This window comes from Eleutherodactylus coqui, chromosome 1 (assembly GCF_035609145.1).
Source record: "Eleutherodactylus coqui strain aEleCoq1 chromosome 1, aEleCoq1.hap1, whole genome shotgun sequence".
In the NCBI taxonomy this organism is placed as follows: domain Eukaryota; kingdom Metazoa; phylum Chordata; class Amphibia; order Anura; family Eleutherodactylidae; genus Eleutherodactylus; species Eleutherodactylus coqui.
The window spans coordinates 496,111,580-496,137,493 of NC_089837.1; the positions used below are offsets into that span (position 1 = coordinate 496,111,580).

General features: G+C 46.4%; 1 protein-coding gene across 2 annotated transcripts in view; it reads right to left on the reverse strand.

The window, feature by feature from the left end:
- HEPHL1 (hephaestin like 1) overlaps positions 1–12,314 on the reverse strand; it is an 86,538-nt gene extending 74,224 nt beyond the window's left edge. Inside the window, exons 1-2 of one of the 2 annotated variants that reach the window (XM_066586869.1) lie at positions 12,281–12,314; positions 9,149–9,369 (exon numbers count right to left, since the gene is read on the reverse strand). In XM_066586869.1, coding sequence (XP_066442966.1) covers positions 9,149–9,318 — 170 coding nt within the window. In that variant the 5' untranslated portion in view covers positions 9,319–9,369; positions 12,281–12,314. Of the gene's footprint in view, positions 1–9,148; positions 9,439–12,280 lie in introns of those variants that run through there. The other variant, XM_066586877.1, reaches the window with a different exon arrangement.
- Positions 12,315–25,914: the final 13,600 nt, after the last annotated feature.

The following is a 25,914-nucleotide window of genomic DNA, read 5'->3' on the forward strand; positions in this document are numbered from 1 at the left end:
CCAGCAATTCATGGTGTATATTTAGACCCCTATCTGCCATAGACATTTGGATCCATCTGACCAGCCAGTGTTTTTCCACTGCTTGGTGGTCACATTTCTGTCCTCTCTTGCCCGCTGGAGTCTCCTCTTCTTGCTTCTGTTAGACAATGGTGCTGGAACTGGTCATCTGCTGTTGTAACACACAAAGTTTTTCTGAAGGGAAATGTCACCCTTTTACTCCCTTTACATTCCCCTGACCTCCAGACCATGACCTTTGATTTATAGAGATCAGTGATATTCCTGAGCACATTAATGAGCTGGCGGCCTGCACCGTCAGTAATAATAACTGCAGTCCCAGATATTACTGTACGCTTGTGCTGAGCAGACACATCAGATGCTGCATACTGTACATTTCCTATCACAGCCTCCAATTCAAGCACATATGGCTGTGATATCATTAGTTTGTTTAGGGGGTATGTTCTAAGGCCTGAATTTCTTGAAGCAGTTTGGTTTGAAGTAATTTCGGGAGACCGGCGTGGGGTCTGTGTTTATTCGGGGGCTTGGTTTGGCATGTGCATTTGTTTAGGAGATATGTAAGTATTTAGTAGATCAGATCTGGGGCCTGTCAGTATTTAGAGGGTCAATGACGCAGGAAAAGCAGAGGTTTAAAAAAAAAAAATCTGTAGTCTGCAGGTCTGACGGCTTGCCGTGCGGACCCTCCACAGTACAGAGAAAATAAAAGGAAAGCAGGTACGCACGGATGCCAGCGGGGCACAGGGTCATGCAGCCGACCTAAGGGATCTGTCTCTGGAGACTGCAAGTTTAGGGGTCTGCTCAGTCTACATACACATGTTTAGGGGGATCTGGTTTGGGGGTCTGTATTTGTTTAGGGGTCAAATTTAGGATCTGTATTTCTTTAGGGATTCAGGTCTGGGGTCTTCATATCTTTAGAGGTCTGGTCCGGAGTCTGCATTTGTTTAGGAGTCTCATCTGGGTCTGCATTTGTTAACGGTGTGGTTTGCGGGTCTCCATATATTTATAATTCTGGTCTGGGGTACTGCATTTGTGTAGGGGATCTGCTCTGGTATCTGCATATGTATAACCCTTTGCATTCCAATTTTGGATTCAGGATTTCCTAGGGGGCTCTCTCTTTCTGCCATTCTACAATGGCGCCATCTGCTGGCTAGAGCTAGTACTGCAGTATGTGACATGCCGGAGAGGCCCTCGACAACAGAGCGGCCAGTAATATACAGTAAGAATACCCTGCTGAATGTCTTCCGACATCGGAGCTGTACAGCCTTCAATCAGAATGTCTGCAGACGTCAGACAGTGGATTGGAAAGGGTTAAGGATCTAGTCTGGAAGTCTGTATTTGTTTAGGGGATCTGGTTTAGGCTCTGCATTTATTTGGGAGTCTCATGTGGGTCTGGATTTGATTACGGAATCTGGTTAGGGGTCTGCATTTCTTTAGGGGTCTGGTCTGAGTTCTAAAAATGTTTTTTAATATTGGCCTCGGGGCTACATTTGCTTACAGCATCTCATAAGGGGTCTGTATTTATTTTGGCTATGAAGAAGGGGTCATATGTATAACTTGTGATTCAAATGTGCTAAGTTGGGCCATATCCTACAAAAACGGGAGGTCAGAAGGTAAAAAAATGTGCATCTTCACAATCGTCCTGCACTTAAATGGCTGTATTTACCACTATATTTTCCCTGTAAGCCCCCATGTGTGTCATGTCCAGGGGCCCCCATGCCCTGGGAAGTTTTGCAGTAACGCACCTTCCTCAAGCGGGAAATTCCTTGCAGCTCAGAAGGACAGACTTGGCATTTCCCGTAGATGTGGCTGTCCAGCAGTCTGGAAATAACGTGTCTGCAGCAGCCAAAGGGAAAACAAAGGCCGCTCTGAGTCTGCAGTACTGACTGACCGGTGACAGATCCCGCCACATGGACGGCGGGTAAACAGCTTAATAGCATAGTAAGCCAGTCTCCTTCAAGGCTGGAGCTGATACAAGTGGGGGTGCTGATGAGATGCCAGAGATAAAAATCCCATAGAAAGAGGTTTTTCTGGTAATCCTTGCATTTTGAAAACTGATGTAAATATCTAATATACTCTCTCATAAGAATCCTCTGATTTCTATTCACTGACAGCATGCAGAGATCTTAAATCTCTGAGATCTTACTCATAAGCTGTACACTTGTATCAGTAGTGCCCAGTTATAAAGTTATCCCCAATCCACAAACTTTATGGTCGGTGAGGATCCGACTGCTGGGATCCCTACTGATCCCGAAAAGAAGGGTCTTGAAGCTTCCGGCATGAAGGAAGCAGTAGTCGTGCATGCTCACCGCCATTCCATTCATTTTTTTCTATGCAAGCACTGGAAATTGTTGAGCATGAGCTGCTGTATTGGCTCAACTGCGGCTTCCTTCCTTTGGGACTCCCTTTCTGAAGATTGGTAGGGGTCCCAGAGGTTGGATCCCCACCAATCATAAATTTATCCGACTAATGACCAGTTGGGAGTGGCCTGACGAATGTGACTTCCACCAATTGCTAGGAAAGTGCCGTCGCTTCTGCCCAGCTTTTTCCTAGAGCATATGACCATTAGGGCGGCTGCAGACCAGCGTATTCCACAATACGCTCGTTCCTGCGCAACGTTTTGTGCAGAGCACGGCAGTATTATGCCTATTTATGCAGGCACCGCTAGTTCACATGGGAGGGGGAATTACCCCACCTGATTTAAATGGCTAATAACCTAACAGAGGTGCAGGTATTCTTAGGGATGAGCAGCATTTTGCACATTCATGTGTGCACATTTGTGCATCTCCCATAGACCTTTATGGGGCTTTTTGATGCGCAAATAGGGCCGCTCCTATTTTTTTGTACCGGTGAGAACTGCGCACAAAAAAAAAAAAAAAAAGAACTCAATGGGTTCTATTCTCTCCATTTTGCACCCTGGATTTTCCTGGGTGCAAAAACATTCTAAATAAGGGAGATGGAATAAAACCTCCACAGTGCCACCTATTGGAAGGCAGCATTCCTTCAAGCCTTGTAACAATGACTGGGAATTAAAAGCAAAGCTAGACCCCATGTACAGACAGCTGTTTCAGGGTATTTGCCCTTCACCAGTGTACAGTAGGAGTCTGGCTTTGCTAGTGAGAGGCTTGGAAAGGGCAAATACCTTGAAACAGCTGTCTGTACATGGAGTCTGGCTTTGCTTTTAATTCCCAGTCATTGTTACAGGGCTTGTATAAAGAGTCTGACTTTGGCTTGAAGGAATGCTGCCTTCCAATAGGTGGCACAATGGAGGTTTTATTTCATCTCCCTTATTTGCATATTACCCAGAGGAGCGTGCATGGCCGTTTGAGTCTCCTCACTCACAGTCTAGGTGCTCTCCCTAAGGAGAAAAGATAGCGTTTCTAAAACATTCTAAAACACGGCCGTTTGAAGGAGCCCTTATAGTCAATGACATAAAAGTACAACTGAGCAGATTTACTATATGGGAATTTGGGGGAGCTGAGCATCGGTGGCAGTGGGATCAGTAATGGCGGCCATATTGCTTGTCAACTAGCTTCTCCAGACGCATATAGAAAAACTGCTGGATCTTGAGACAGGAACAGTGACCCTATTTATCAAAGCAGAAAGGAATGCAGTATGGTAATGGTCAATAAAGGGTGAATTCCTATGCCATCTCAACCCCTGGCGTCTTACAAAGCCCAAAACACATGTGTTATTTCACCTCACACCCATGGCAGAAGCTCCAGGTGCTTTGAAGACAAACGTGATACATCTCAGTGGTGAGACGTGAATGTTAACATGAAGCAGATGCCGCAGGATCGTCTCACGCATATTAGATAGCATATATGGGGGTTACTGCAGCTTTGATGCGGACGTCCAGCGATTAGACCATAAAGCTATGTATGCCTTACAGGGTAGATAATAAAATGCTTGCTTAGAGAAAATTCTGCAATTGTGTTTTTCGGTGTGTCCACACATAGCGGAATTGCAGAAAATCTGCGTCAAATTTCGGAACAGATCCACAAAAGAATTTACCTTTTCAAATGAAAGAATTAAATCTGCTGCGGATCCACAGCAAAAAATCCGGATTTTGGTGCGGAATTTGATGCGGATTTCTGAAGCGGATCCACAGCAAAATCCGTACCCTTTAATAGCTTTCACTCCAGGATGTGATGTCCGATTTCTGCAGATATTATGAAAGGGGATATCTATCTACTGCCCTGCCTAGACCTTCCTCACCACAGAACTACAATGCATACTTTCCTGCACGTTGCCGGCACTTAGTTAGATGGCACCCTGGGTTTAATTTTTTTGGCGCCCCCCACCATAAATAAAAAAATTATCTATACTGCACTGATAGGCAGTCTGCCTTTATTCTCTTTGTGCAGAAAGCAGCAAGATCGCAAAAGCCACACCAGAACAGTTCAGTGAGTAAATACAGCGCCAGAACCAAGCTCATAACATAAATACAGCACCAGAACTAAACTCATAATGTAAATACTTTACCAGAACCAGCTCATAAGATAAATATAGCACCAGAACCAAGCTCATAACATAAATACAGCACCAGAACCAAGCTCATAACATAGAGTACCAGAATCAAGTGTGTACCATGAATACAGTAGCAGAACTAAGGGTTTAGTTGCAGATTTGCTGATGGGCTGACTGTGGCACTGCAAAACATCAAAAGGTGTGGAGAAAGAACCAGGAGAAGCATGATTGACATAGCTTCACAAGATGCTGCCACGCAGAGGCATCTGCCCGAATGGGCCTAAGCCAGGCGGTCCAGACCTGAGCAGAAGCCAAACATCGTCATCATAGACAAGAGTAGAAAATGGACCATCAAATGTATCCCATTGACTGTAATGGGGGCAATTTGGCATCCGGCATACTGTCGGAAATTTTCCCGGGTGAAAGGCGCAGTTTGCTGCACTATTTCTGCTATGCTGTTTCTTCCAGGACTTCGTGCAAGATCTGCACCAAGGGCTTCGAACATAGCCTCTGGAGCAGATATGGAAGGGGCCTTAGGAGCTTAACTTGATCCCACATCCTGGAAACTACCAATATGCTCCACAGGTCAAATCCTTTTTATGGGCAGAGCAAATTATCCTGAATTCAAAGCCTACTAAACCTCTAGGTATTAAAGGGATTACCCAGGACTTCGGGACTTTTACTATTGTTGACCACTCCTCAGGATAGGTCATTAGTAGTTGATCGCGGGGTCTTGCATTTGGGATCCCCGCTAATTGGCTGCTGATTGCTGAGTCTGCTGTCAAGTCAATGTGGACAATGCTGGAAGCAGATAGCACTGTCAACATTGCAACATCCCGATTTGGTACTACAGGCACAACTCACACTGAATTCAGTGGAAGCTGTGCCTGCAGTAACCCATTGGGCCACTTGCAATATGGACAGGGCTATCTGCTTTTAGTGCTGTCCACATTTTCAGCAGGCCTGGCAAGCAGCAGCTAATTGTTGGGTTCCCAAGCTGCAGACCCCACAATCCATTATTGATGACCTATCCCAAGGATAAGTCGTCAATAGAAAATGCCCCAAATGTCTCGGACAACCCCTTTAACCCTCTAGTCTAGTACACCCTAGACCACCAGGGAACTAAATATTAACCTTAATTCCCCTTATACACTATAGAAAACCAAATATTCACTCCAGTTTTACCATAGATCACCAGGAAATAAAATGTATACACCCCACATGTATCCTAGACTACCAGGGGAAAAAATTATGATCCCTCTATTCTACACTAGACCATCAGAACTATTAACATGATCCCCTTCACTCCCCTAGACCACCAAGGAAATTTTGATTAGTATTTTTATAGCACAATTTCCATTGTCTATACCAAGGTGCGCCCCGTAGTCCCGTGCATCCTGTAGTTAAAAAATACCTTGATTTTAAGGAAGAAATGAGTGACATGAAGAACCTACAGAAGGACAATACAACAATAAGGGATTACAATCTATAAACCACCTAATGGGGTATTACGCTGAGCGGGAATCTCAGCATGCTCCACTAGAGAATAACATCCTCTTAGTCCTAATTGATAATTGCAATCCATTTATGACTAATCTGACTTCTCATTCATCCAAATATAACATCCAATTAAGGAATTGGTTCCAGAAAAGTCAACACAACCGGGAAAACAAAGATTTTGGCCCAGCTCAAAGTCCCCACATCGGTGCCAGCTTTTTTTTGTCACCGTTGTACTTGGATTGCCATCCAAACCAAGTTAAACAGTAAACAGCCAAAAAGGTTTCCAGGAAATTCTCAATAATAAAAAAAGGTAAAAGTTTAAAGAGAAATTTCACCTTTATGTGATAAAAATAAATAAATTGTGTATATATATATATATATATATATATATATATATAATAAAACTCCAAAACCATTTGAAAGGATTATAGAAGGTTATAGAGGGTCACTGCTGTGGCCACTGATTGGTTGCTGCAGTCACATGTCCCGATTAGCAGCAACCAGGAAGGACAGAGTTCTTGTGAAACAATTTAAAATCACGGGAAAACCCCTTTAATAAGGTCTTGAAGACTGTGATTGTTTACCAGATGGAGAACAATTACTTAAACACAAATCGAGCAGAATGAAATCCTGCAGCGGTGCGAGGAGAAGAGAAGTCATAGCTTTTATTAATTCTATTATAATAGTATCCAACAACAGAGCATAGGCAACCTGCTAAGGTATATCGGCAGTTACGCCTTACTCATTACCTGGGAAGGTGTGCGCAAACCAGGCCTTTGTACATAAATCTATTGTAAAAGTAAGGGTGTTTCCACACCTGCAGCCGGGGTTCTGCTTCCCTGCTCCATACTTGGAGCAGGAAAGGAGAATTCCCGTGGCCAAATGGTTCTGCCTTAGGACAGAACCGAATGAACCCCATTGACTATATATGTATTTAGTCAATGGAGTCCGTCCACTTTACGTTCAGCTTTTAGCTGGAAGAAAAAGTGCTGCATGCAACATGCTTTCTTCGAGTATTTTGTGCTGGATTTGCGACGGAACCTCCAACTGGAAGTTCCAACGCAGATGTGAAACCACCCTAAAAGAAGGACCTCTCTAAAGACAGTGACCATTATTTCATTTCATTTCCAAGTGAGAGAAATGTAAAGGGTCCCTTCACAATCAGATTTTAACAGGGAGTCCTGCTTCTAGCATCTCCAGTGATCAGCTGTGGTCTATAGCTGAATCTGTGAAGTGGTCCGTTTCCCTGCAGTGTCCCCAGAGGTGGAATGAAGCATTACAAAGTACCAATTGATATCAACGGGCCGTTTGTATAATGTATATCATGCTGGATCCACGAAAGCGAGACATGATTTTTGTAGTTACTCTGTACTATATGGTTCTGAACAGAGGACACCTCCCCATGCCCCTCTATTAGAAGTATTTACCATAATTTGACTTTTATGCCCTATCCATGGGATATGGGATAAAAGTCTGTTCGGTGGGGGTCTCACCTCTGAGACTCTCACTGATCCCTAGAACACGGGTCCGATGTCCCCCACTTCTGCTTACTGTGAGATCTCTGCACTCACCCACATTGGAGATTAAATGGAGCAGCAGTTGCGCATGCACAACGCCGCTCCAAGTATAAGCACTCGGCTATCTTTGGCAGTCCCATTGAAAATGAATTGAGCAGTGCTGCACATGCATGACCACTCCTCCATTCAATCTCCTCTTCACTACAGGGGTTCAGCGAGCTCACAATGAGGAGGGATAGGGGAACAGGACCCCAATTCTCAAGATTGGTGGGTGATATCAATGGTGAGACACCAGCATGAAGGGAGAACTGGCGGAGTATGCGCAGTCAGCACTCCATTCATTTCAAAGGGGCTAATGGAAATCCCAGGGTAAATGTCACTGTGGTTTCTCGGCAGGTCCATTGAAAGTGTATGGAGTGCTCGTGCATTGCCAACGCTCCATTCAGTCACTATTCAGATGCAGTAACTCCGCATTGAGGAGGACGGGGGGGGGGGGCGGTGATGGGACCCATTTCTCGAGATCGGTAGCGGTAAGACCCCCACCGAACAGCAAGTTAGGGGATAACTTGCAATTGTGATGCGATCCCTCCAAAGGAGTTGTCTGGGACATTTACTATTGATGACTTAATCTCAGCATAGGTCATCGATAGCTCATCGGTAGGGGTCTGTCACTTGGGATCCCCAACTATCAGTTGATTGGCCAGGCCAGTTGTCAGTGCTGCAAGCAGATAGCACTGTCTGTACTGCGGCAGCCGATTTTAGTACTGCAGGCATTGAATTCAGTGGGAGCTGTGCCTGTAATACCAAACTGAGTCACTTCAATGCTGACAGCACTATCTGCTTCCAGCACTGTCCACACTAGCAATCGGCTGATCAGCGGTGATCCTGATCCCTGCCGATCAACTATTGATGACCTATCCTGCCTGTAGGTCATCAATAGTAATAAGAACTTGTCCAGGATAAGTCATTTAACAGCTTATGAACACTTCATTCATTAGCAAGCCATATGGACTTCCATGACCGTCAGTATTGTTGACCGCGTCCCAACTGCACGGTTACTGCTACATAGGACTGTCCCCTTATGGTGTTAATATGGAATCAATATCAACTTGGCTCAGGGCTACTTATGATTACGGTAAGTGTTAACCCTAACACCACTAATACCATCTTAAGTCTATGAATAAAGCCATAGTAGATTGTGTTACATAGACCCATGACTAATACATTGCGGGTGACTATGACCTATGAATATGGTGAAGATGCGATCAGGGGGGTAGGATCATTGTTCATTCTTCAAATCAGCCATCGCAGGGTATCTCTGCAGAAACTGCATAATTCTTCCTCCAAAATTCCTGATCAGCACAACAGGGACACGGCACACCATCTCCTGACGCATCTGCAAAGCTGAAGGTTAATGCAATGGCCAAGTCGTAGCAAAAGTTGCAGCACGGTGCAGCCCCCGGCAATGCAGACAGTCCCATTCATTAGAAGGCAGCTTCCTTCCAAGAAGCAATGATAGTAGTGTTCAGTTTCCATGGAGAAGAGGGTAAAAAAAAATTTGCAGGAACGAAACGGATTGCGAACGGCATCGTGTTAATCGATTCTATACATAATGTACATGAATACGTGACAAGAACAAATGCACTTACTCGTCATCAGATATATTGCGCCCGGAGATGAGATTTTGCCCGCTTGGTGCATAGTCCCAGGGTTCCTCCACAATGCCAATATAATAGGTTCTTGTAAGCGATTGCCCCAGTCCAGACAAAGAGGCGAGGAGCAGCAGGGTTCCAATGGTCACACAGTATACAGAAGGCATTTGTGTGTCCGTCTGCAGCCAGACAGGATGAAAGACTTCCAGCTTTCCCTGCTAGGAGAACTGACTAAATAACAGAAGACACTCCCCTGCCATCCAGGGCTGGACACAGGGAAAATTGTGCAAGGAGGATTAGTAGAAGTGCCACTCATAGGTTACTATAGTCACAAGACTTACCTAGGGAAGGATGAGCCGCAGACACAATGCAGCACCAGCCTCCTGCATAAACACTTCAACAAGCTGAGAGTGTTGCAAAACAGCAGTGTGCTATGGGAGGCCGGATTATACAAGGCTGCGGGAGGAGGGGGGTCATTTACAGACTCTATCACTTCATAGAGGTTGCAATATGTTTATTGTTGCATGGTGAAAAGTTTTGCAACATTGTACATTGTTGTGTTCAAACTTCCCACATTGTATCAGTTTGCAGAGCGGAAAGTATAAGTGGTAGGAAAATAAATAGGAAATGTAAGAAAAACTTGAATTATTATTTTTTTGCTGCATACTAATACACCATCCTACCAAAAACAGAAGAACAATAAGTAGTAGTTATTTCCATATGATAATACTTAGTGGGGCTTCTTGATCCCTAGTGACATCGGATACTCTGCACAGCATACTTTCTATTAACGTCTGATACACTTTAGCTGGTATTTCCCTCCATCCATCCTGCAAATGTCTGACAGCACATGGACGCTGTTCAAATTTTCTGACCCGACATTCCAGTTCATACCAGAGATGTTTAGTAGCGTTCAGGTTCTTCTGTTGCTTAACTGTCCAATGGTGACGCTCTTTGCACCATTGTAGATGAGTGATGCATTGCACTTAGTGATGGATGGCTTATGTGCAGTGGTATAACCCGTATATCTAATAGCATGTAGTTTCTATTACAAACTACAGCTGACACCTCCAAGGATCTGCATCATATATAATATGGTTTCAGACATGTGACATGCTAATAAGACGAATTCCATTCTACTGACAGTGGTGTCCAAATACTTTTGCTAGGACAGTGTAACCCTCTACATGTTGAGACATCCTAAGGGCTCAGTTACGTGGGCGCATCTGGGGGCGCCGTTGCGCCCATGTTACTGCACGATGAAGACGGCCGCACTGCAGGTGCGGACGACTCTCTGCACCGCCGGAAGAAAGAACACATGACCGGCAATAGAGCCGGTCATGTGTTCTTTCTTTCGGCGGTGCGAAGAGTCATCCTGCTGGAACACGGGCACATTGGCTGCGGATGCGCCAGTATGACTGAGCCCTAAGACTAAGGCCAGCAAGCATTCACAACAGGACAACCTCTTTCATTCTGCTGGGAATTCCACATCAAAATCTGCATTTAGACGTATGGATTTTAGGGATGATTTCTATGACAGCAAATTCCACTGTGGAGAAATGTGCATCCATGTGAAAAGTCCCAAACATGGCCCCCAGCTTCCATGTGTCATTTATAATACTGGTGCCTTCCTATGTGGTGGAGGGGCCTTTGGGCCCCCTATTGATGAAAAGAATCCAATATGACTGAGCAAAGTGTCACCAGATTGTCTGTTGGTTATTGATCATTTGCAATAAAAAACCGTGTCTGATAATTATGCACTGGTTGGGAAGTACGCTAGGTATTGTATATCTCGGGCAACACCCATGTAATGCCTACTGCCAAAAAGTCAGAACATGCCCTATCTTTCAGGTCCCCACAGAAGTCAATGAAGGGTGCACAAATGCGCGTGAATGTGCAAGGGGATGCGTGCAACACTGATGAGTGGCGCGACTTCTACACTGCTGACGATTTATAATATCGGTCTGTGGCTGAGAATGCCGAGCAGCGCCGGTTACTGGTGACAGCAGAACCTTGCACTTTACTTTGGAAGCTCCCCGGAGACTTGTGGTTCTGCGCAGGGGGAGGGCAGCGCCTCATCTCCTGTAACTTGGGCGCAGGGTGTCTTATGTTGTGCTTACATTTGCAATCTCTGCCATTTCTCAATCAGATCAGTGCTCCACATCAGCAGTGGATGAATCATACAAGACAAGGGTCATGGACCGGCTGCCATCCCACACTTCCCCTTCTCAGAATAGACGCAGAGCATGAAGCTGTATATCTAGTGCAACGGTGTGGGAGCTGCCCATATAGCCGGTCGTTATTACATACAGCGACAAACTTAGTGGATAAGTAACGCCATCCGGGACATCCACACTAGGCTGCTGGACTGGAGTGATGTTTAACCCCTTAAGGACTGGGTGATTCAGTTCTAAAGGACCAGACACTTTTTCGGGATTTTACCCATGTGGTGTTTTTTTTTATTAGGGGTAAAAGGCTAAAAAAAAGTTTTTTAAATTTATAGTTGTTTATGTTTAAAATTAGTATATTTACCCTAAAATAAAGTTCAGGAAGGGGTTCCTCATTTTGTTTTGGGCAGTTTGATATATAATTTGTATAGTCTCGGATTACAGGGAGTATATGGTGACAGGTTTGGTTAGCTCCGGCGGTTTTCCTTTTATATATATTTTTTATTTTATTCTGTAATTTTTTTAAACTTATTTTTGTAACTACTTTTTTTCAACTTCTATGTCCCCCATGACATCATATAAAACCTCTGGGGGTCATTCAAGTTTTTTTTTGTTGTTTTTTTTAAATTTCAGACTTTTCCACTGTAGCTGGGGAATCCATGGGAGCCGCATCCATAAGAGTCCCAGATACAGGGGAAAACAATGATGCTAAGACCCTGCAGCTCTGCTGTGGCAGGGGGCACTCAGGGATCACGTGATCGCCGGGTTGAATGGCAAAAGCCGCACTTCCGCTTTCTCCATTTACTAAAAAGCACTGATTGTGCGCTATGTAGTCTGCCAGAGAGAAGGCAGAAGTGGTTTAAAACCCAGTACATCGCAGGAGCTTTATTCCAATGCTGTATGTTTACTATGGCGCGGGATTAAAGCCCAGGACCCAGCGTTAGAAATAGTTAAAAAGTACCTGCAGTTTTACTTTGAAGTACTCCAGTCCGTCAGCCATGTTCGCTCCTTCCAGCAGCTGAAGATGGCCCCATATAGTGCTATTTAAGTGCTATAGGGGGCTGTCTTCAATTGCCGGAAGGAGATGAAAATGGCCAACAGAGCAGGAGTGCTCTGAAGGCAAAGTGCAGGTACTCCTTAAAGGGGCGGGGTGCTCTTTAAAGGGTTTGAATAAACCTTTGAAGGAAAAGTGTCACAATACACATCTGGTTTTTCCACATTACAGTTTGCAGAAATTAAGACAACTCCTATTTAATCCTTGTCAGACTGGTGTAAGATTAATTAACTAGTTTGACAAGGCTCTGCTTGCTGTGGTTGAATGAGAGACTCTTGTTTATATCCGAAGGCTGAAAAATAGGTATATACAAATTATACATACAGCTTATCAGTAGCTGATCAGTGGGGTTCCCTGGTCAATTACTTGTTTGCCAACAAATTGTGTCAGCGTATGAAGCAGAAAGCGCCGTACATTGTGCAGTGGCCTGTCATGGTATTGCAACACACAGCTCCCATTCACTCCCGGCTGCAACATCTGGCCTCCACCCTCTGCATATGCCCCACGTCTCCTGTAGTGCATGCACCAGGTTTACAAAGGTGCATGCAGTTGTGACCCATCACACATGCATTTGATTGGAGAGGAGGATCCAGCCCCGACCCATCATGCCACCAAGTGGCTGATGCTGAGTCTTTATGGTTGTGACTGGAAAAATAGTGAGTGATCGGTGGTCATGACATCAGCAGTAGAGGTGAAATCATAGGTCAGGAGGGGTATCGTCTCTCCTTAGAAGGTGAGTGAGGAAACTTATAAGGCTATGCATACTCCTCTGGGAGCTATGTGCAAATAAGCAAGCTGGAACAATACCTCTGCAGCACCACCTATTGGATGGCAGTATTCCTGCAAATCAATGTCCGACCCTTTATACAGGTCTTTGGAACAATTATTGGGAATTGAAAAGCAACTAAGCCAGAATCCTACTGCACACTGATGAGGGGCAAAACCCTGAAACAGCTGTCTGTGTATGGATTCAGACTTCATTTTCAATTCCCAATCGTTGTTCTAAAGGCCTGTATAAAGGGTCGGACATGGATCTGCAGGAATGCTGCCATCCAATAGGTGGTGCTGCAGAGGTATTTTTACATTTTCCTTATTTGCATATTTCTCAGAAGAGCATGCATGGCCTTATAAGTCTCCTCACTCACCTTCTATGTGTTCTCCTTAAGGAGAGACGATACCCCTTCAGACTCACGTCACAGGCCTCTCACTAGCCAAGCCAGGATCCTACTGCATCTTCCTTAGATAAAATCATGGCACGGACAGAACACATGTGGCTGAAAGCAGGGAATTGTAGCAGGTAAAGGATATTACTAAGTTGACTGCTTGTCGTATCTTATTATGAACAGATAAATGTGGAAAAGTTCCTGGAAAACCCCTTTAATTCCCCCTCCAGCTAGAGCTTTACTCCCGGGATTACCGGACGTGCCGCCGCACGCGCTCCCTGTAATGTAGTCCTTGGCTTCTGTAAACTGTTACATAAAGTCAGAGCTCTGTCTGCGCAAACCTGGGGAACATGTGGGGATTTCCAGGTTGAAGTCTCTGGATACGTTTCTGGAGTGATCTAACAAGCAGCTGACTGTAAAGGCATGTGGAGGGAGTCCAAGAACGACGAAGGAGAAAGTCCAGGCTGCAGCCATAGTGCCCGCCGCACTCTTGTGTCCACACTTATTGCCCCCTGAATATCATTTACACCGTGTGAATAAATATGTCATGTGATAAAGCATTTAGTGACCTTCTTTGGATGTAGAGTGCATATTAGTGCCATTAATTAGTCTTATTTCATGCCCGTGGCCGCGCTTTTTTAATGTACGTTTTCCAGTTAAAGGCCTGTTGTTTTGCGCACGGGACACATCAACATCGCGGTTTAAGTGGCTATTTAGTCTAAGTTCCAGATGTGTTCTTTTTCCAGCAGAATTGCGCAGCGTATTGCACACCTCCCATAGACTTCCTATACAAATGTGTAGCAAGGTAGAGCAAGCTGCGTTTTTTTGAACATGCGAAATACGGGAACACATATGAGCCCATTGAAATGGGTTTTATTCTCTGCATATTACGTGGGTACATTTTGCACGTAAATACGCCCGTGTGAAGGAGGCTTTACAGTCACTATAAACATGATTAAAGTCCCCATTCGCAAGGGAGTAATTGCGCAGTATTTGTGTACACAATGCGCAGTGAATAGAACCCATTGATTTCAAAGGGTTCGTTCCCATTTCCATATTTTGTGCGCATGCTCTACTTTTGTGGACAAAGGGTCCCCATAGAAGTCTATGGGGGGTGCGCAAAAGCGAATGCAATACGCCAGGAGATGCACAATATGCTGAGCAATTCTGCTGGAAAAAGAACCCATCTGTAAGTCAGACTAAATAGCCACTTAAATTGAGGCTGTGTCCTGCGCACAAAAAATAAATCTGCCTCGTGTGCGGAAGAAGTACACGGCACAGGTACATTGCGCTGAAGTATGCGCAAACCTGCATACACCCGTGTGTTGCTGCCCTACGGCTTCACACAAGAGCAAGCGCTTGAGTTCAGCATTTTGTGGAATAAACAATGCTTTTTTTTTACGCGGGCTTCAGCGTAGTTTACTGTACTTTCTGCGCCCGTAAGGCATGTTTATGCGCACGCAACAAAGACACCTGATTGCAATGACTAATTAGTCCTAATGTGGTCCAGGTGTGATCTTTTTCCACCACAATTACGCAGTGTTTCACACATCTCCTTCCGAATTGACCGTGCATTTGCGCTCCCGCCATTGACTTCTATGGGATCTTTGGTGCACAAATATACAACCGGTTCTGTTTTTTTTAGCTAACTAATAGAGATGAGCGAGCATTGCCCTTAGCGAGTACCTGCCCGCTCAGGAGCAAAGATTCGGCTGCCGGCGGGGAGCGGCGGGGGAGAGCAGGGAGGAACGGAGGGGAGATCTCTCTCTCCCTCTCTCCCCCCCAGTCCCCCCTGCTCATGGCCGCAACTCAACTGTCACCTGCGCCGGCAGCCGAACCTTCTCTGCCGAGCGGGGAGATACTCGCTAAGGACAATGCTCGCTCATCTCTACTAACTAACTAAATCAACGGGGTTTATTCTCTGCGTATTGTGCTTGCAAATTTTACACGTACAAAAACGCCGATGTGAAGCCGGCCTAAATAAAGAGCCAAGAGGCACTATAAGGCAGCTTCACACGGGTGTAGGTACAATTGCGTGTGCCCCTGCACAACATACTTGCACAGTGAATAAAGCCCCATTTACATGCAACGATTATTGCTCAAAATTCGTTCAAATGATGGCATATGAGCAATAATCGTTGTGTGTAAACGCTGCCATCGTTTACTCTTCTCTTTGACTGAACAATGATTTTAAGTTGAGCTTAAAATCCATCGTTCAGGTGGAGAGTAGATAGCAGGGATTGCACGCTGTATTCTGCACAGAAGCAACTGATTACATTGTGTTCAGCTGACAGCACATGTGAATACAAAGGAGTGGATTGCAGAGCTCAGACCACATGCTACTTTCTGCAAGCACCTCCAAGGAGGCTCATTTACACGCAAATGAAGCTGATAAAGTGCCCATTAGCACTTTATGCAAAATGATCAATGAAACGGTCAACCTTTTTAATCGTTTGAAAGATTGCCTTTGCGTGTAAATGAGCCTTAAGACTTTTTGTGCACGTATTAACGTATTTCACTGCTCTTTTTTCATCTGCTGGGCATGTTTTTTTGAGCATGGGACACAACTATGGCCACACTTAAATGCTTTTAAGCTTAAAAAGTTGTAGATGTGTTCTTTTTATTGTGTAGCGTATTGCGCATTGTGTGTACATTTGCCCCGCCTCCCTACAGACTTCTATGGGAACTAAATGATGACTGAATGCCACCAGAAAGAAAAAAACACACAATGCTACGATTGCACTTTTTGGTCACCCCATCTCCAAGAAAAAAGTGATTGAAAAGTTATATGAGCTCCAAAATGGTACCAATAAAAAACTACAGGACGTTCCGAAAAAAACGAGCCCTCGCACAACTATATCAACGGTAAAAAAAGTTCTGGCTGTGAGAAGGTGGCGGCAGAAAATGATTTTTTTTTTTTTTTAAAGTAATACAGCAAAATAAAAAACTATATAAATTTGGCATCGTACTGACCCCTAGAATAACGTTATTGTGCCAATTTTCTGTAGTCTGTACGCCACAAAAACAAGAAACCCCACCCACCCTCCAAAGATGGTGGAATTCTGTTTTTTTTCCATTCAACGTTTATTTAGTACATTAAATATTGCTATTGAACAATACAACTTGTCCTGCAAAAAACAACAACAAACAGGCCCTCAGATAAGCCCCAACTAAAAAGGAAAAAACAAGGGCAGCATCATTAAGGGGTTAAAGAATTATCCCCCCTGTGTGCGGCCCCCTGCATTAATATCTATGACAATTATGAAAACAGCTGAGCTAATGTGGAGAAAGGACTGATCAGATCCAGTATGACCCTCGGACGTTGTGTGTAGAGAGACCATCCAAGATATACGCCGCACAGCACATAAATGTAGAAGAATGTTCTCACTCGGGAGATGCAGCACTTTCTGCGCTGTTGTCTTCTGGATTTGACAGGAGTGAGAACTAACAAATCTATGAAAGAGGTACACGTCACCACCTGCTGGTCACTGGTGGTATCACACTCTCCTAGCCCAGGTTAGTGCGAAATGCCACACAGTAAAGGAGATATTTTCTAGGAAAGCCAAAATCAACTAATATCCTAAACTCTTTGCAGGGAAGATGGGGATAGAGTTGAAGACAAAACTGCTACCAGGGGGTCTGCTCTGACCCGTGGTCAATGTGTGCTGATGGCAACTTGTGTTTTTAACAGTTTACCAAAAATGTCCATACAGAAAAATGTAACTATGCAGAACACAAAATATTTGTCTGAGAGCGAGAATATAACCCACCCCCCTGCACCAAATTATACGTACATTACTAATACTGCATATCCACATCCAGAAACACACCTCAGCTGCTGCAGGATGTCATAATACACACCTCAGCTGCTGCAGGACATCATAATACACACCTCAGCTGCTGCAAAACTTCATAATACACACCTCAGCTGCTGCAGGACATCATAATACACACCTCAGCTGCTGCAGAACCTCATAATACACACCTCAGCTGCTGCAGGACATCATAATACACACCTCAGCTGCTGCAAAACCTCATAATACACACCTCAGCTGCTGCAGAACATCATAATACACACCTCAGCTGCTGCAGAACATCATAATACACACCTCAGCTGCTGCAGAACATCATAATACACACCTCAGTTGCTGCAGGACATCATAATACACACCTCAGCTGCTGCAGAACCTCATAATACACACCTCAGCTGCTGCAGAACATCATAATACACACCTCAGTTGCTGCAGGACATCATAATACACATCTCAGCTGCTGCAGGACATCATAATACACACCTCAGCTGCTGCAAAACCTCATAATACACATCTCAGCTGCTGCAGGACATTATAATACACACCTCAGCTGCTGCAAAACCTCATAATACACACCTCAGCTGCTGCAGAACATCATAATACACACCTCAGTTGCTGCAGGACATCATAATACACACCTCAGCTGCTGCAGAACCTCATAATACACACCTCAGCTGCTGCAGAACCTCATAATACACACCTCAGCTGCTGCAGGACATCATAATACACACCTCAGCTGCTGCAAAACCTCATAATACACACCTCAGCTGCTGCAGAACATCATAATACACACCTCAGCTGCTGCAGAACATCATAATACACACCTCAGCTGCTGCAGAACATCATAATACACACCTCAGCTGCTGCAGGACATCATAATACACAGTTCAGCTGCTGCCGAACATCATAATACACACCTCAGCTGCTGCAGAAGATCATAATACACACTTCAGCTGCTGCCGAACATCATAATACACACCTCAGCTGCTGCCGAACATCATAATACACACCTCAGCTGCTGCCGAACATCATAATACACACCTCAGCTGCTGCAGAACACCATAATACACACCTCAGCTGCTGCAGAACATCATAATACACACCTCAGCTGCTGCAGAACCTCCTAATACACATCTCAGCTGCTGTGGGGCATCATAATACACACCTCAGCTGCTGCAGGACACCATAATACACACTTCAGCTGCTGCAGAACATCATAATACACACCTCAGCTGCTGCAGGACATCATAATACACACTTCAGCTGCTGCCGAACATCATAATACACACGTCAGCTGCTGCAGGACATCATAATACACACCTCAGCTGCTGTAGGACATCATAATACACACCCCAGCTGCTGCAGGACATCATGATACACACCTCAGCTGCTGCCAAACATCATACTACACCGTAGGTGCTGTACGACATCATAATACACACCTCAGCTGCTGTAGGACATCATAATACACACCTCAGCTGCTGGAGCACATCATAATACACACCTCAGCTGCTGCAGAACATCATAATACACACCTCAGCTGCTGCAGAACATCATAATACACACCTCAGCTGCTGCAGAACATCATAATACACACCTCAGCTGCTGCAGGACATCATAATACACAGTTCAGCTGCTGCCGAACATCATAATACACACCTCAGCTGCTGCAGAAGATCATAATACACACTTCAGCTGCTGCCGAACATCATAATACACACCTCAGCTGCTGCCGAACATCATAATACACACCTCAGCTGCTGCCGAACATCATAATACACACTTCAGCTGCTGCAGAACACCATAATACACACCTCAGCTGCTGCAGAACACCATAATACACACCTCAGCTGCTGCAGAACATCATAATACACACCTCAGCTGCTGCAGAACCTCCTAATACACATCTCAGCTGCTGTGGGGCATCATAATACACACCTCAGCTGCTGCAGGACACCATAATACACACTTCAGCTGCTGCAGAACATCATAATACACACCTCAGCTGCTGCAGGACATCATAATACACACTTCAGCTGCTGCCGAACATCATAATACACACGTCAGCTGCTGCAGGACATCATAATACACACCTCAGCTGCTGTAGGACATCATAATACACACCCCAGCTGCTGCAGGACATCATGATACACACCTCAGCTGCTGCCAAACATCATACTACACCGTAGGTGCTGTACGACATCATAATACACACCTCAGCTGCTGTAGGACATCATAATACACACCTCAGCTGCTGGAGCACATCATAATACACACCTCAGCTGCTGCAGAACATCATAATACACACCGTAGGTGCTGTAGGACATTATACATATTTTACTGTATTTCTCCATTTCCTAGTAGCCTATGTCCGGGGAGTAACACAGCCGGTCGGTGCAAAAAATGGCCCTGTAACCATGCAATCCAAAGTTGTTCCCCCTCTTTCATCAATGAGAGCCATTCCTGACAAAACCAGTAGAAAACTGATGCTGTATGTTCACCAGTATAGAAACCAAAAATTATTAGTAGTATTGATGAAAGAATTTTTGAACAGTTCGGTCTGGTTGGTTCACTGAACTTTTGCGAAAAGCTCGGATTCACCCAAATTAGTTCAAACTGAACCAGAAGTTCCCTAAACCAGCTAAAATTGGTGTATAATAAGAAGTCCCGTATAACTCTCTGAGTGTTTATGGCTCTCAGTGTTATACATCAGTCTTCAGGACTAGTGTGGAGCGAAGTGAAGCGGTAAAGCCCTGCTTCAGATAGGACTTTGCTAAAAGCTAGGCTTAGGTTCGACCCAAAATTCCTGTCTTTTCTTTCTGCTCAGCTCTGTTCCTCTGTTCCCATCCCCTCATAAAAAGACAGCAGCATTACAAAAGAAAACATGATGCTATCAAACAACGATAAATAATACCCCCTTACAGAAACAGCCAAGACCTAGTAACGATAAATCCAATAAGCGTTATGCTACTTTGCCTACAACATAAAGATAAGTTCTGTAAGGACTAGCGGTTCGCGGGTCCGTCGTGTCCACACGCCGGTCCTGTCACACGTGCGGCTGCTGTGCGGCCAGGGGGGCCCCGGTCCTCGTCACCTCCCCTGGCCGCCGAGCTCCTCCTCGCCGCCGGGTTGCTAGGGTCACGGTGGATGTTGCCCCGCGTCGCGTCCTCGGTATCATAGCAACTAGGCATGTGTCTCCTTCCCTGCCTCCTGCAGGGCTGGGGGCAGGTTCCCCAGTGCTGCTGGGTGCACGCAGTTGCTGTCAGACTCCCCGCCCCAATCAGCTGCTGGGGCGAGAGCTCTGACAGCATTTAAACCTGCTGGTGTCTGCAGACCAGTGCCAGTGTTAGTTTGGTCTTCCTGCTACACCAGCGTACTTCGTGTTTTGACTCCTGATATTGACTCCCTGTTTTTGAACCTGACGTTGCCTTTGCCTGACCCTCCTGTACCGCGTACCCTCTCGTTGCTGACCCAGATTGTCTGACCCGCCTTGCTGTTGTTTTGTTCCAGTGTCTGTCTGTTCATTAGTCCCAGTGTCCCCCTTCCTTAGTGAGTGTAAGGACTGTCACCCAGTTGTCGCCCTGGGGCTTAGCCCAGGGGGGCAAGTAGGTAGGGACAGGGGTTGCGGGTATTTTCAGGGACTTCCAGTTTCCCGGACCCTGAGTCCTGACAGTAACACTGGCCGAAAGGAAGTCGGATCCCTACATCCAACCAGCAACCTTGAACCCCGCTGTGGCGGCCTTAGCCAACCAGGTCCAGGTTCTGACGGACCAGGTCCAGGATCTGACTGCTCGCCTGCAGAATCAGGAGCAGCGAGGTGCTTCTAATATGGTGCAGCTCCCCCCCCCCCCCCCCCCCACTCCTGGTACGGTTTCTGAACCCCGAGCAACACCTCCTGACTTCTTTTCCGGGAAGAGAAGTCAGTTTTTTGTGTTCAGAGAAGGCTGCAAGCTTTATTTTGACCTCCGACCCCATACCTCTGGCACAGAATACCAGAAGATGGGTTTCGTGATAACTCGCCTGAGGGGAGAACCCCAAAACTGGGCCTTCACCTTACCAGCTGACTCCCCCACCCGACAGTCACTAGACGCCTTTTTTGCTGCTTTGGGCCAGCTGTATGACGAACCTGGACCGTGCTGCCTTCGCAGTCTCTAAACTCCTGGCCTTGCGACTATTGTTCACATTTCACCAACACTGCATGGAGTCTGGGTGGAATGACGCTGCCTTAATCTGTTTTGGGCCGGTCTGTCGGAGGGCCTCAAGGACCTCTTGGTGGCACACCTGGAGCCTAGGACTTTGGAGCAAGCCACGTCCCTGGCCATCCGGGCTGACCGACGCTTGAGGGCCAGACGCTCGACTCAGACCAGTCCTGTCCGTATGTCTACATCTTCGGTGGTTCCGACCTTAACCCCTCCCTCCACAGAACCCATGCAGCTGGGAACCATGACCCCGAAGCAACGTCGGGAATATCGTCTCAGGATGAACCTCTGTCTCTACTGTGGAGCCAGGTCATCGCATCGTGACCTGCGAGAAAAAGCAGCGGCAGGAAAACTTCTGCTCCTAGGCAGTTGTCAGGAGGACTGTCTAGGAGCTAAGGTACTCCCTGAAAGGTCTAAAATGTTGTTGCCCTGCACCTTAGAATTCCGGTCTTTCTACCATGCTGGGCAAGCGTTTCTGGATTCTTGAGCTGCTGCTAATTTTGTTAATTTCGATTTTTGTTGCTAAACTGTCTTTGTATTTTTTCCGTGTAGACCCCCCTATTCTGGTGTCGACTCTACTCCCTTGCAGGCTGGTCTTGTAAATCTGGTTACCCCGGAGTTACAGTTCACTATTGGGGCTCTACATACAGAGTCCTGTACACTTTTGATTATGAAGAACCTGTCTGTGGATGTTGTGCTAGGGCTACCCTGGCTAAGGGAACACAACCCTGTAATTAACTGGGACACGTTGGAACTGGTCAAGTGAGGTTCTCGCTGTGACAGCCACGTGCGCCCAGTGGGGGTGGATGTCTCCACCTGCGAGGGAGTTGAACTACCTGACTACCTCTCCGAGTTTTCGGACGTCTTTTCTAAACAGCTATCAAAAGCCTTGCCTCTCCATAGAGAATGGGATTGTAAGATAGAGTTGATTCCAGGGGCCAAACTTCCTAAAGGTCACATCTATAATGTTACGGTTCCGGAGAGGGAGTCTATGAAGGATTATATCCAGGATAGTTTGACCCGGGGGCACATCCGGCCCTCCGAGTCTCCAGTAGGGGCTGGTTTCTTCTTTGTGGAGAAAAAGGATGGGGGTCTCAGACCCTGTATTGATTACAGGGAGCTAAAGAAAATCACTGTCAGGAACCAGTATGCCCTTCCTCTCATCCCTGACCTCCTCAACCAGGTCACCGGTGCCCAGTGGTTCTCTAAACTCGACCTAAGGGGAGCTTACAACCTCATTTGTATTCAGGAGGGGGATGAGTGGAAGACGGCGTTCAATACGCCCCTCTGTCACTTTGAGTACCTGGTCATGCCTTTTGGGTTGTGTAATGCCCCTGCTATTTTTCAAGGTTTCATGAACTCAGTTTTTCAGGACATCATGAGGGTGTTCGTCATAGTGTATCTAGATGATATTCTGATTTTTTTCCTCCGACTGGGAGACACACCAGGTACATGTTCAAACTGTCCTGACTCGACTCCGGGCTAACCAGCTGTTTGCTAAGCTTGAAAAATGTGTTTTTGGGGTGCAGAAGATAACCTTTTTAGGGTATATCATTACTCCATGGGATATCCAGATGGATCCGGGGAAGGTGAAAGCCATCACAGAGTGGGCCCAACCAGTCACTCTAAAGGCCCTCCAGCACTTCTTGGGCTTCGCTAATTATTATCGGAAGTTCATTAAGAACTTCTCTGTGGTGGCTAAACCCTTAACGGATCTCACCAGGAAAGGGGCGGATGTGAGTACCTGGTCTCCAGATGCGCTGGCGGCCTTCGCTACCCTGAAGGCTGCCTTTTCCTCCGCACCTGTTCTTGTCCAACCAGACCTGTCGTGCCCGTTTGTGGTGGAGGTGGATGCCTCTGAGTTTGGAGTAGGGGCGGTACTTTCTCAGGGGCCGTCTACACTCACAAATCTTAGACCGTGCGCTTACTGTTCTAGAAAATTTTCCCCTACTGAACAAAATTATGATATAGGCAATCATGAGTTACTTGCTATAAAATGGGCGTTCGAGGAGTGGAGGCATTTTTTGGAGGGAGCACGCCATCAGATCATGGTACTCACAGACCATAAGAACCTTATATATTTAGATTCTGCTAAAAGGTTGAATGCTCGACAAGCTCGTTGGGCTCTTTTCTTTTCTCGTTTTAACTTTCTGGTTACCTACCGACCCAGTTCAAAAAATGTTAAGGCGGGTGCCTTATCTAGGAGTTTTAGTATTCCGGAACCTCCTGAGTCGGAGCCTGAGACTATCCTTTTCCCTGGGGTGGTTCTCGCAGCTGTCTCCTCTGACCTCTCGACGCTAATTCAGGCTGCGCAGCAATCAGCCCCTGAAGCACTTCCAGAAGGCAAACTGTTCCTTTACCATTAAGGTTGAAGGTGTTAGAAGAGACGCATGCCTCGGTCCTTGCTGGTCACCCCGGTATCCGGGGAACTCAGGAATTACTTTCCAGAACTTATTGGTGGCCTCATATGAGTAGGGATGTTTGGGCTTTTGTCACTGCTTGTCCGGTGTGCGCCAGGGGGAAGAGTGTCAGGAGACGTCCTGAGGGGCCTCTTCTTCCCTTGCCCATTCCGTCCAGGCCTTGGGCACATCTGTCCATGGACTTCATTACAGATTTGCCGCCGTCACAGGGGAATACGGTCATTTGGGTCATTGTAGATCGGTTCTCCAAAATGGCACATTTCGTTCCTCTGAGCAAGTTACCAAATGCCAAACTGCTATCTGACATGTTTATTAAGGAGGTGGTGCGGTTGCATGGGGTTCCTGAGGACGTGGTCTCAGATAGAGGTGTACAGTTTGTCGCTCGCTTCTGGCTAGCTTTCTGCAGTAAATTGAATATTGGGTTGTCCTTTTCGTCTGCTTTTCATCCCGAGTCAAATGGGCAAACTGAGAGGATGAATCAAGAATTAATCCAATACCTGCGACTGTTGGTTTCTGACAATCAACATCTGTGGGTTAACTTTCTACCTCTCGCCGAGTTTGCCATTAACAACCATGTGAATTCGTCTTCTCATGTGTCGCCCCGTTCTTTTCTAATTATGGTTTCCATCCTCGATTTTTCTTTTTCTGCGCCCTCAGTTTCTGACACGCCGTCTGTGGACTCTGCCATTAATGAACTGTGCACACTTTGGGCCCAGGTTCGTAAGAACCTTCAGGGTTCCCAGGATAAACTTCTTGGTCAAGCTAATAAAAGACGCACGATCTCTGCACCGTTCGTGGTTGGGGAGCAGGTGTTACTGGCCTCAAAAAATTTGAGACTCAAGGTCCCATCCCTAAAGCTGGCTCCCCGCTTTGTTGGTCCGTTCACCATCTGCCAGGTGGTCAATCCTGTTGCGTACAGACTATCTCTTCCACAGTCGTGGAAGATTCATGACGTCTTCCACAAGGGGCTGCTGAAGAAATATGTACCCCAGTTCTGCCCGCCCTCTCCTACTCTTGTACAGGGGGAACTGGAGTATGAGGTAGAGCGTTTGATTGATGCTCGGCGTGTGAGAGGTATTTTACAATATCTGGTACATTGGAAGGGTTTTGGCCCTGAGGACCGTACATGGATTCCTACCCAGGACGTACATGCACCACTGTTGGTTCGACGGTTCCACAGGGCCTTTCCCCTCAAGCCTGCTCCGGCCCATGGGGGTCCAGTGTCCCCCCCGTAGAAGGGGGGGTACTGTAAGGACTGGCGGTTCGCGGGTCCGTCGTGCCCGCACCGCCGGTCCTGTCAGACGTGCGGCTGCTGTGACGAGGGGGGCCACGGTCCTCGTCACCTCCCCTGGCCGTCAAGCTCCTCCTCGCCGCCGGGTTGCTAGGGACGCGGTGGGTGTTGCCCCGCGTCGCGTCCTCGGTATCATAGCAACCAGGCATGTGTCTCCTTTCCTGCCTCCTGCAGCGCTGGGGGCGGGTTCCCCAGTGCTGCTGGGTGCACTCAGCTGCTGTCAGACTCCCCGCGCCCAATCAGCTGCTGGGGCGGGAGCTCTGACAGCATTTAAACCTGCTTGTGTCTCCAGACCAGTGCCAATGTTAGTTTGGTTCTCCTGCTACACCAGCGTACTTTGTGTTTTGACTCCTGATATTGACTCTCTGCTTTTGACCTGACGTTGCCTTTGCCTGACCCTCTTGTACTGCGTACCCTCTCATTGCTGACCCGGATTGTCTGACTCTCCTTGCTGTTGTTTGTTCCAGTGTCTGTCCGTTTGTTAGTCCCAGTGTCCCCCTTCCTTAGTGAGTGTAGGGACCGTCGCCCAGTTGTCACCCTGGGGCTTAGCCCGGGGGGGGCAAGTAGGTAGGGACAGGGGTTGCGGGTATTTTCAGGGACTTCCAGTTTCCTGGACCCCGAGTCCTGACAAGTTCAAGTAGCAGGATATAAGATCA